The 12,852-nt window shown below is 35.1% G+C and overlaps 1 protein-coding gene across 1 annotated transcript; it reads left to right on the plus strand.

Moving 5' to 3' along the window:
• The first annotated feature begins 7,353 nt into the window (after positions 1-7,353).
• On the plus strand, positions 7,354-12,835 carry LOC131021225 (aminoaldehyde dehydrogenase 2, peroxisomal-like). Its single transcript, XM_057950333.1, has 15 exons — positions 7,354-7,696; positions 7,915-8,057; positions 8,891-8,971; positions 9,058-9,206; positions 10,195-10,287; positions 10,369-10,492; positions 10,591-10,656; positions 10,753-10,819; positions 11,076-11,152; positions 11,343-11,456; positions 11,794-11,871; positions 11,943-12,094; positions 12,179-12,239; positions 12,339-12,445; positions 12,540-12,835. The coding sequence occupies exons 1-15, from the start codon at positions 7,588-7,590 to the stop codon at positions 12,628-12,630; spliced, it is 1,512 nt and encodes a 503-aa protein (XP_057806316.1). The 5' UTR covers positions 7,354-7,587; the 3' UTR covers positions 12,631-12,835.
• Positions 12,836-12,852: the final 17 nt, after the last annotated feature.

A 12,852-nucleotide genomic window follows, 5' to 3' on the forward strand; every position in this document is an offset into this window, starting at 1 on the left:
AAGTGTGGGATGCAATCCACTTGATCACCCTCCATACTGCACCTGAAGCCGTCGCACGCATAAGAAATTGGCACTCATCTGGATACTTGCAATTAGCATTAAATCTGCTAGTGCATGACCTACTAACAACAAATTTAACTCGATTCTTCAAGTGATACAAACTCAATGCAATAATCATACTATCTTTGACCATATAAGTAGATCCAACAGATAAAGAATTCCGAGAATACAACTCAACATCAACAGCTCCATCGACATGCAACAAAGCTTGATCCAATGCACCTGTGATAATCCATTGGTGCTTAGTGCCAGTATCAACACTAATATTCTGATCATCCAAACCATCATTACCAAAAGAAGAAGATGACAGTTGAAACTATATGTCAACTTCTAACAATAGGGGGAACATCATGCTGTAAATCATCATCCAAGTCATCAAGACTATCCTGATCATCAAAAACCTCATCACCATCATCAAAGTATAAATCAATATCATCAATATTTTCATACAGATTATCATCGGCAAAATCATCTCCAACAACAGGTCCAGCCAACAAACGAGGTGAAACAGTCACAAATACTTTGGGAACCTCAGAAGTATCAATAACATACTGCAAATCTAAATAATTCATAACATTCATTACAATGTTATCTCTATCAGGTGCAGCAACAATAGAACTCAATAGATAACACACAGAACTCGTATCATCTGTAACTAGCAAATGAATATGACTAATCAAGCTCGAATACTTCAAATCATCATGAGGAATTAAGTGGAACTTTCTTTGTCCTCCAAGATACTTGTCATTCATCCATTCACCACCATAATGTATAATAATCTTAGGTCGACTCATCTGTATAATAAAATATAATTAATATAAAAAATTGTAAATTAAAACATAAAATTCAGATATTAGTAATTGAAACAGGGAATTCACAACCGAAGACACTAATTCACAACAGAATACATCAAACTGTTGTGAATTTGAGTTTTGATGTTTGGATTCACAATCACTATTATTGCGGTTGTGAATTAAAGATCTAAAACTATAATTCACAACTGAGACACTGATAACACTCATGTTTCCATGGTTTTTAATGTTCTTATGATGTTAATTTTATAGGAAATTCAGTGTTTGGTAGTTGTTTTGTGATTAAATTGCTTTATCTTGTGAAATACATGTTACTTGCTCGTACTTTGATGAATTTTACAAAAATATGGAGTTCGAATTTGTACTGTTGGTCTTAATGAAAGTTGTAGTTCGTCTCGATACGAGTTCGTAGGCGCAAACGGTTAGCAAATCCGAGTTCGGACGAGAAAGATGTGGCCAAAACAAGAAAGTCGCGCGCATAAGTGAATAGTGTCCGACGGGAATTTCCGAATTTTCGGGAATTTTCGGGATTTTCAGATTTTATCAGTATTTTCGAGTTCTACACTGTATTTATCTCCTGTGCTTATATATAGGTCCTTTCCCTGACCTATTAGACACATCTTTTTACCTCTCTTCACCTCTTTTTCTCCTCTTCTCATATTTTTCAGTTTTAGACTTAGGATTTTAATGCTTTCATAGATTAGATTTCTCTTCCTGCAAGATTCAAGATTCCAGCTGTTCATCCTGAATTCTTTTTGGGTTTTATCTATTTTATTTATTTCAATTGCTTTATTTTATTTTATGATGTCTGGCTAGTTCTTTTATCTGAACCTAGGGTTTGTACAAAGTTGATTTAATATGTGTGTTTGATTTATTGATATCAATTTGCCTTCCAACTTGTGATTCATGATTCCTGGTGCCTGTTTTCTTGTGAATTACTTGATCAATAATTTACATGTCTAGCTATTCAGTTTGAGTCTTGAATGCGATAATTGTTCAGCCGATTCAGGAATGCATGATATAGTGTCAGCCTTGAGTTCTTGAATGCGACAGGTGAAGCTATAGGAAGCTATTCTTTGTGTGCTATTTGGAGTTAATTTATTCCTTGGAGTCTTGAATGTGAAAAGGGGTAAATTAATCTACGTTCATAGGTGTTCGTTAGAGAAGCTTGTGAATAATATAGTGATCTTTCATCAGGGTTGGATTAAATTGGTAATTGAATCAATAGGTTGAATACATGTGTTTAATTAACAATAGTACATCTCTAGGGTCAGAGTTTGTTTTATTATTTGAGTTTTTATCATGTTTTATTTTATTTTGTTTGGATTTTAGTTTTGTTCTTCGTTCTCATGGGAGTTTGCCTGAATACTACTAGAGTTACTCGGGATTACTTAGAGTGATTCGTTATAATAGTCCCTGTGGATACGATACTCGACTTGCTGTTTCTGTGCTACGATTACACTGTTTAGTTGCAGTTTTTGTTGCTATAAAAATAGTGATCAACTTTTTGGCGCCGTTGCCGGGGACTGTGTAGAATTTACTTTAATATTTCTGACAGGACTTAGGCATTATTTCAGGCTCTTATTTATTTTTTATTTTTTTATTTCATGGCTCCTGATGTTTGACTGATGTGTCCCTCAGAGTATAGGCGTATAGTGGAAGATCTGGAAAGATTGCTCGAAGAATCGGACAGGCGTGCACAACATCAGTTATATTCAAAGTTGCAGGATGCCGAGGAGAAAGATGAGGAGATTGAGAAAATAGCAGTTGATGAGCCCTCTATTCCAAATGAGGATTTTAGCATCCCTCATATTTCTGCTGCTATAGAGCATGTTTCTATTCCTGCTCCTCCCAGACCCGAGTACAAGCTTGTTGTTCCATTCACCTGCTACTTGGCCATGCCAAATACTGATGAAAAGAGGACCAAGTTCATGGAGATCTCTTTAAAGCAGGATGATCCCGATAGCTTTATTGTTACTTGTGCGATTGGTTGGCTTACCTTTTCAGAGGTGTTATCGGATTTAAAAGTTTATCTTCTTTTGATGCCTCTCATTGCTTTCCACCGTGTGGGGATAGGATGAGCCATGAGGTATCGTCGAGCTCTAGACGTTAAATTAAGCACTTGTTGGGAGGTAACTCAACTGTTTTTCTTTGTTTTGTTTTCCTTTCTTTTAGTTTCGTTTTGTTTCTTTTGGTTTCTTTGTTTTGTTTGGGGTTTTAGTACAGTGTTGAGCTTGGAAGATGCGGGAACTCGCGCCTTGTTCATACCACCATCATGGAGCATGTTTTTCTGTGAGTAGTGACACATATATCATCATCCCTCCAAACTTATTTTCGAACTTATGTTCTGTAATAAGTTTGGGAGAGGGGGGTGGTGAGAGTAGATATGTGTATCACTTTTATCTTTTTGTTAGCTTTATTGTTTTATCCTGCTTGGTTGGTGGTGTGTGTTTTTGTTTTTGTTTTATCCTCCATTAGATTTCTGGTGAGATGCCAATGATGATTTCTGTGAAAAAAAAATTGGAATTTGATTTTTCTTTGATGATTTAAGCATAATTGGAACTAATTTGCATAATTCTAGAGTGATTTTGACCTTGACTTTTAGACGTTGAATAAACCTGTGAGATTTTGAGCCATAATTGTTTATCATACACAGTTTATTCTTTGTTGTGAGTTTTGTCATGCATGTGGTGATCTTCTAGAACTTGCCATGGTTTCTGTGTCGAGGTTGCTGTTGTGCCCAGGATTATGAGATGATTTTAGGCCATCTTTTGTTAGCCACATTATTATCCCGAACACTGTCCTTGAAAAAAAATTATCCTTTGTTATCCACTTTGAGCCTATTTAGCTTTTATTCTTTAGCTGGATGATAGGGGGTGATGTATTATATATGGGAATCTTTGTGTGGTGAATATTCATAGTGGGTTGTGAAAAAGAAGGGATGATTTTGTGTTACTATTTACTTTTATGAGCTCTAGAAAAGTTGTGGAAAGAAAAAAAAAATTGTTCAAGAAAAAGAAAAAAAGAAAAAAAAAAGATAAGAGAAAATGTGTTAAAGTCGAGTGTATATTGAGATATTTGTTTGAAAGTCGACTTTGTTTGTTGGAAATAAATGGAGAGCATAAAAGAGTGTTTAGTTTTGTATGGTGATGATTAAATCCCTTGAGTTGTGCTGATTATGGTGATATAGTTGGGTGGAAGATGAAATTTATTCAATACTTGATTTGTGAAGTTATAAGGTGTGGGTGTTCTTAATTATTTTGAGTCACGTAGCCTATATTTCCCTACCTTAACCAATGTCCCTACATTATAACCCAAAGAAAAAGACCTTTTTGATCTTAGTCCTGGCACACTTTTAGCGATGGAGATTGTAGACGATTGGCAAGCTTATGGTAAGTGATCTGCATTGCATTGAAATCGATGAGAGCATACACGTCCTATTTATTCCATCAAATTGAGAGTTGAGTGATACACATACCTTGTGAGATTCAATTGTTTGGAATGTCAAGGTTGATTTTGGTATAGGTTGTGTTTATTGGTGAATTTTGTGCTTAATTATTGAGGATTTGAGAATTCTATCATTCTTTAACTTTCGGAGGCATCGATGAGCTAGATTTCTTACCCATTTGTGTTATTGATTGTGTTCTTCTCATTATTCGAGGACGAATAATGGGTTAAGTTTGGGGGAGTTGATAACACTCATGTTTCCATGGTTTTTAATGTTCTTATGATGTTAATTTTATAGGAAATTCAGTGTTTGGTAGTTGTTTTATGATTAAATTGCTTTATCTTGTGAAATACATGTTACTTGCTCGTACTTTGATGAATTTTACAAAAATATGGAGTTCGAATTTGTACTGTTGGTCTTAATGAAAGTTGTAGTTCGTCTCGATACGAGTTCGTAGGCGCAAACGGTTAGCAAATCCGAGTTCGGACGAGAAAGATGTGGCCAAAACAAGAAAGTCGCGCGCATAAGTGAATAGTGTCCGACGGGAATTTCCGAATTTTCGGGAATTTTCGGGATTTTCAGATTTTATCAGTATTTTCGAGTTCTACACTGTATTTATCTCCTGTGCTTATATATAGGTCCTTTCCCTGACCTATTAGACACATCTTTTTACCTCTCTTCACCTCTTTTTCTCCTCTTCTCATATTTTTCAGTTTTAGACTTAGGATTTTAATGCTTTCATAGATTAGATTTCTCTTCCTGCAAGATTCAAGATTCCAGCTGTTCATCCTGAATTCTTTTTGGGTTTTATCTATTTTATTTATTTCAATTGCTTTATTTTATTTTATGATGTCTGGCTAGTTCTTTTATCTGAACCTAGGGTTTGTACAAAGTTGATTTAATATGTGTGTTTGATTTATTGATATCAATTTGCCTTCCAACTTGTGATTCATGATTCCTGGTGCCTGTTTTCTTGTGAATTACTTGATCAATAATTTACATGTCTAGCTATTCAGTTTGAGTCTTGAATGCGATAATTGTTCAGCCGATTCAGGAATGCATGATATAGTGTCAGCCTTGAGTTCTTGAATGCGACAGGTGAAGCTATAGGAAGCTATTCTTTGTGTGCTATTTGGAGTTAATTTATTCCTTGGAGTCTTGAATGTGAAAAGGGGTAAATTAATCTACGTTCATAGGTGTTCGTTAGAAAAGCTTGTGAATAATATAGTGATCTTTCATCAGGGTTGGATTAAATTGGTAATTGAATCAATAGGTTGAATACATGTGTTTAATTAACAATAGTACATCTCTAGGGTCAGAGTTTGTTTTATTATTTGAGTTTTTATCATGTTTTATTTTATTTTGTTTGGATTTTAGTTTTGTTCTTCGTTCTCATGGGAGTTTGCCTGAATACTACTAGAGTTACTCGGGATTACTTAGAGTGATTCGTTATAATAGTCCCTGTGGATACGATACTCGACTTGCTGTTTCTGTGCTACGATTACACTGTTTAGTTGCAGTTTTTGTTGCTATAAAAATAGTGATCAGACACGCAATTCACTACTGAATAAAAATCTGCTTGTGAAATTCAGTTTTTAAGATTGAATTCACAACCAAAATTATTACGGTTGTGAATTTAAGATATAAACTTATAATCTATAACCAGCCCTAGTTTCCAATTCATGTAAATGAAACTAAACCAGAAAGCAGTTGTGAATTTATATCACTAATCGTGAATTCAACGAATTAGTTGGGAATTAAAGAATATTCATAACAACTACAGAAACCAAAGCTCTAAACTGAAACGCAACAATTTATCAAAAATAAACAAACAACAACAACAACATTAAAGATAGAACATTACCGTGCAACAAAAAAAAAACGAAGCTTCAAAATAACGACAACGACGACGAATTCAAGCGGTGCACCACCTGAGATGATGACTGGAGCGCCTCACAACGCTGGACGACGATGAAGATTTGCAGTTGGAAGCTTGAAGATTTGAAAATTTGAAAATTTGAAGATTTGAAGGAAATAAGCTGCGAAAGCATTTTCTCTTGGACCGAAAATTTCCAAAAATTCACAGAGTGGCAGTTCGGTCATTTCACGAAAAAAGTGGGTAAAATTTTAAGTTATTATCCTATAGGCTAAATTTTATGTTTGCTATATGAAATAGGGTATTTTCATATATTGACACTAATAACATAGTTAAGGTGGGAATATTACATAAAATTATTCTTTTTCTCTCTCATCTATCATATTTCCTCTATCCTCTCCTTTATCATTTCTTCAAATACAACTTTACATTTCTTATCTCTCATTCATTTTATCTACTCCATATATATTTTATTTCATTTTTTATATTTGTATTAGATATCATTTTTTTAATTTTCTTATTATGATAATTTAATGCAACTATACAAATAAAACTTATATTTGTTCATTTTAGAACTCTTTATCTTAAAAATAGTTTTTAAAGTGAAATTTATATTAATATAAATGTTTAGATAAATAATTATATATATAATTATATATATATATCTTAAAAATAGAATTTTAAATATTAAATCATATACATTTTATTTTTTAAAATGAACTACATATATCTCATGTTTTAACCCTTTATTTTTTCACTTACCCATTGATAAAAAATATCGTTAAAATAACACAAATAAAATTTTTGATGCATATAAAAATAATCGTTGTCATGTTTATTCAAATAAAATCTTTGGATGTTGCATAGGAACTTTATTTTAAAATTTGTATTTAAACAAATGACCACATAAATATGATATAAATATGCATTCAAAAAATATACATGTAAAATAAATAGTTTTGTTCATGTTTTTTTTTTTTTTTCGAGATTGTGTCGTGGATAATTTCAATTTTTTTAGATTCATGTTTGCATTAACTCATATTTAAATTATGTTTAATATGTAGTATATTTTAGTTATTTAAGATATCATTCAATTTTAATGTTGATCGTGCATCGCACAAGCGTACATCATAGTAATCTCTGAAAATAAAAGTGCTCACAATCTTGCGTATTATTTAAATGCCATAAAAGATAAGGTAAAACACTTAAGTATTTCGAACCTCGAAAGTAATGCTAACTTTGTTTATTCATCCACCAATCCACACTCAGTTGAATCATCACTACAAAGTTAAAACCACATTTCTTAATCAAAGCTCAAAAAACAGTAGTATTAAAAAAGATCACACACTACACACAGTGAGAGCTCACACGGCAGAGCAGAGTGATAATTAATGGCAATCCCTATACCAAGTCGTCAACTCTTCATCGACGGAGAATGGAGAGAGCCCGTCCATAAGAATCGCATCCCCATCATCAACCCCTCCACTGAGGAGACTATCGGTCAGTTACCGAATCTGAATTTTACTTGCTTTCTATTTCTGTTTCTAGTGCTTCTCTTTTCATGATATCGTTCATTTTTGGTGGAGTTTTATGTGATCAGCTTGTTGAAGTAATTAGGAACATAGATTAATGGTAAAAAGGATTGAGTCAGTGCTTGATGGGGAATATGCTCTGTTTCCCACTCTAGGATTTCTTACTTTTACGATTTGTGTTTTCAGGGGATATTCCAGCAGCTACAGCTGAAGATGTTAAGATTGCGGTTGAGGCAGCTCGCAAAGCTCTTGTTCGGAATGGGGGCAAAGATTGGGCCAATGCGACGGGTGCACACCGTGCCAAGTACTTACGAGCCATTGCTGCTAAGGTATATCTGTTAGCCTGAATTACAATTATTACACATATAGCCTCTACTTTCAGTTTATAGGAGTCAAAATTATTGGTCAATTGAGGTTGATCATCCTACTGACTTCTGTACATCTGGCCATTTGGGTTTTGATCATCCTGATTGAGTTTTGGCCAATTGAATTTTGCACATCTATAATTGTGATCCAACAGCTAGTCGGAAATTTTGACTCGGGCTTTAACCTGAACAATGGAGATAAGTAGATACTATATTTGTAATAATTGTAAATTCTGCCTAAAAAATCACCACGAGGTTAAAGTTAGGGCTATGTTTTAAGAATAACCCTATTTCCTTTGTGGTATGCAATTTTTAACTTGATCTCTTAAATTTTTCCCAACCCTTGATGTCCTTTATGAGTTTCCTAGTTGATGATGCCTGATTATCTTGGAGATTTGGAAGGAATCTGCCTGTATCGACTTTAATAATAACTTGTTGCAAGCTATTGAGAAGTGCTAGGGTTGGTCTCAGCTTTAACTATTTACAGATGCTAAAGAACCTTCAGCTGTAGAGCAGTGATGGTCCACGTTTGAGTGAGGAGGTTCTTGCTATTTTCCTTAATTGAGTTACTACTGTTATAGTGTTGTAGCATGCATATTAGATGTGCGTTTGATTGCATAGTTAATAAGTCTTTGGGGAACATATATTTCTTGTTTTTATTTTGCTGCATTAATTGAGATTTGGATTTCCTTGCATCTAGTTAAGACAGACATGCTGAACTTCTGTTTGGAAATACTTATTTTGTAAAGAAAAATGCTAAAATGTTTGGTTACTTATCTTTTCCAAATTCCATATAGATAACAGAGAAGAAATCAGATCTGGCAAAACTTGAAGCGCTTGATTGTGGAAAGCCATTGGAAGAAGCAGCTTGGGATATAGTATGTTTTTAACACCCACAGATCCCTTTACTTATTCTCTGTGTCATACAGTACACTTACTTGATAGTTGGTTCTGTCGCATCCAGGATGACGTTGCTGGATGTTTTGAATATTTTGCTGATATGGCTGAAGCATTTGATTCAAAGAAAAAGACTCCTGTTTCTGTTCCCATGGATACATTCAAGTGTTACGTTTTGAAAGAACCCCTTGGGGTGGTTGGGCTGATTACGCCATGGTGGGTGCTGCTGCTTGGTTTGTTGAACTAGATATCAATCTTCAAATAAATAGAAATGGTCAAGGAACTTTGTTTCTTGGAGGCAATCCGACTGCTTTTATATTTCCCCCCTTAATTGACCGGATAATACTCAAGAAACGAAGAAAGACAATTAGACCTCATTCCCCTGAGATTCACTCGAAGTAGTACAAGGAGTTTTATCTTGTCTTTAAGAAGGTAGAACCATCTGACAGCATCTTAGACTGTGTAGCATGCAGAGTAGCAATCTGCTAATCAAGGGAGATATTTTAATCCTTCCAATTGTAGTTCCTAAAGACTTAATAAATGTTGACTGCGTCTTATCCACAGTACTGTGGTAGAAGTTTACTATCAATATGATGCAGTGCAAATTGGATTCTAGCTAGACTGGCATAGGGAGCTGAAATTAGATGTGAAATGCTTCTAACGAGACCCTATATTGTAAATCACTTTGCATGTCCTATTCCAACACCATTAATGCATACCAGAATATTCAGCTTCTGAATCTCCTGCTCCAGTATATTTCGCAGCCTCTCTGTATACGAACTCGTGAGATTGGGCTTATTGCTAGGATATGACATTGTCAATATACATGCGGTGTTGGAAATAGAAGATAAACACCATTTGCAATGGGGAAATTTAAACTCTTCGACATGCCACAAATTGACAATGAAACCAGAAGTAGGGATCTTTTGACAAGTTTGTAAATTCCTTATCTGGGGCTTAATTTTATCTGCACCACCATCAATTGTACTCAAGAAAAAAAATTCAGAAAGCTTATAATAGTTTTTGTCGGTAGATATTTTCCTTCTCTTAAAGGACAGTTATATATATTATTGCAGAAGTAATGCTGTGAACTAAAAATGGGATAATTTGACACTCTCTTGTTGAATTATTGTTACAAATTCTTTTCTAGTGTAACTTGGGTATCAATAGTGATTGTCCAAAATTGTTCTTTTTTCATTTATAGGAATTACCCTCTGTTAATGGCAACATGGAAAGTTGCCCCAGCTCTGGCAGCTGGCTGTACAGCGATACTTAAACCATCAGAATTAGCATCCATGTAAGATTCTTTCAATATTCATTACTTCAGCACCTATTTTTATATTTGTATGTAATGTTTTCCCCCACTTGGTAACTTCAGCACATGTTTGGAGTTGGCTGAAGTGTGTCGGGATGTCGGCCTTCCATCTGGGGTTCTCAATATTTTGACAGGCTTTGGTCCTGAAGCTGGTGCTCCTTTGGTTTCACATCCTGATGTTGACAAGGTCAGTTACGACCTTTCATTCTGCTTTTCAATTTCTCTTTTTCTTTTGAGTTGGATGTTTTGCATCACAATGACTATCGCTCCATGGTGAATCAACAGATAGCATTTACAGGGAGTAGTGCTACAGGAAGCAAAATTATGACTGCTGCTGCATCACTTGTAAAAGTATGTTAATGTTATAGCATGATACCTTATTATGATTTCCTTGATTATGCTAGTGTTTAATCAGCTGACTTTTTTACTTATACTTGGTTACTACAGCCAGTTACGCTTGAACTTGGAGGAAAAAGTCCAATAGTCGTTTTTGAAGATGTTGATCTTGACAAAGGTATGGGGGCCTTTCAAGTAACAAATCATGTCGTCTGGCTCTTTTGTATTTCAAAGGAAGTTCACTTTTTCTCCCTCTTGGTTCAGTTTAAACTTTGAATAAATTGAGTATACATTTGATCAATTGGTTCGTGAGGGTAAGAGGGGTGAGAAGAAACCGGGGAAGGGTTACACAAAATCTTATGACATATTTTCATGAAATAATCTGATCTGCGATAATCTCTCATTGTCTTCATTTACGTCTATTATGCATACAGCTGCTGAATGGGCTCTCTTCGGATGCTTTTGGACGAATGGTCAAATATGCAGTGCTACTTCTCGACTCATAGTCCATGTAAGTAGGAGGATCGCAGGCTCTTAGCAGTTAATCTTGTATACAAAGAAATTGAATACCATCAACAATTAAATATGTAGAAGCGCACCTAAAGAAACTTGTTTTAATTAAATTAGTTATTATGTTTATTGTTGTTTGCGCAGAATGTTTTAAACCTTAATAATGTTTCAACCTTACACAAATGTATCAGGAAAGCATTGCAGAAGCATTTTTGGACAAACTGGTAAAATGGTGCGAGAACATTAAGATTTCAGACCCGTTAGAGGAAGGCTGCAGGCTTGGCCCTATTGTTAGCAGCGGACAGGTGAGAGAGTCGTTTTTTTTACCAGTTTGTACTCATAACAAAAGACATTGAATTACAGTATGAAGTTTTAAATATCTTGTTATGATTACAAGATTAACTAGATCTAGAGCAAAACAGTGAGCATTATCTTTTGGTCAGTCCTCTAAAAATTGCTTCTTCCATTTTCTGAACAGCAATACGGACACCTCACTACCCAATACCATTTTATGGAAACTAACTGTCGAAATTGAGGGAACCATATAATGGAAAACAGCTGTCTCTTTTTTTCATGGATAAAATGGTTGAACATAAGGCAAACAACAGTATAACTCATTATATGATAATGATAATGTTACAGTACGAAAAGGTATTGAAGTTCATATCAACAGCTAAGGATGAAGGTGCAACCATCTTATGTGGGGGTGTGCGACCTCAGGTAAAAACTGTCCCCTATTGCAGCCTTTTGCTTCACGACATTATTTCCTAACTTCATCAGTGCACTTGCAGCATCTAAAGAAAGGCTTCTTCGTCGAACCCACCATAATAACGGATGTAAAAACTTCCATGCAAATATGGAGAGAAGAAGTTTTCGGACCAGTTCTCTGTGTTAAAACATTCACAACCGAAGAAGAAGCCATTGAACTGGCAAATGACACACAGTTAGTTAACTCCCACCTCATTATGTACATGTTATTGCACACTATAATTTGAAATCCTCTTATTCATCGAATGGAATTTCACAGCTATGGTTTGGGTGCTGCCGTATTATCACAAGACCTAGAAAGGTGTGAACGGTTAACCAAGGTGAGCTTCTTTCGCATCTAACTAGTAAAAAAACATGAAATTATATCTTAAGTTACAGTACTATTTGAACCTGAAAACGTTCCCTTTTTCGTCTTGCAGGCTTTTCAAGCAGGCATTGTGTGGGTCAACTGCTCGCAGCCCTGCTTCTCACAAGCTCCTTGGGGAGGCAAGAAGCGCAGTGGTTTTGGGCGTGAACTTGGAGAATGGTAAGACTGACTTTTTATTTCTTGTGATCGTTTCACTCCACCAAACACGTTGGTTTCAGCCATGCTTACTCGACCTTGGTTGCTTCTTTGTCAGGGGGCTCGATAACTACTTGAACGTGAAGCAAGTCACACAATATATATCTGATGATCCGTGGGGTTGGTACAAGCCTCCAACAAAGCCATGAGAGTTTTCCACCAGCTGATTGTAATTTCTATGTACTTTGTTGTGTTTTTTTCGAGTTGCAACTCACACAAATAGGCGAGTCGAATCTTCTACCTGTTGGTTAGAGGGAAAACATCTTGGAGTTGCAGTTCGTCTATGTACTGTGTGTAAGAATAAGGAAGATGCTTTCATTTTATTCGAATTTGCAATAAATTTAATTCGGTCTATTTGTTCCAGTTTCTTC

This window comes from Salvia miltiorrhiza, chromosome 4 (genome assembly GCF_028751815.1).
Source record: "Salvia miltiorrhiza cultivar Shanhuang (shh) chromosome 4, IMPLAD_Smil_shh, whole genome shotgun sequence".
NCBI lineage: Eukaryota > Viridiplantae > Streptophyta > Magnoliopsida > Lamiales > Lamiaceae > Salvia > Salvia miltiorrhiza.

What these genes read in the sequence shown, in the direction of transcription:
- LOC131021225 (XM_057950333.1), top strand. Translation starts at nt 7,588, where the DNA reads ATGGCAATCCCTATACCAAGTCGTCAACTCTTCATCGACGGAGAATGG. An exon ending in AGATGTTGATCTTGACAAAG is followed by an intron (nt 10,820 to 11,075) that starts GTATGGGGGCCT and finishes TTATGCATACAG; the next exon opens with CTGCTGAATGGGCTCTCTTC. An exon ending in GGGCGTGAACTTGGAGAATG is followed by an intron (nt 12,446 to 12,539) that starts GTAAGACTGACT and finishes CTTCTTTGTCAG; the next exon opens with GGGGCTCGATAACTACTTGA.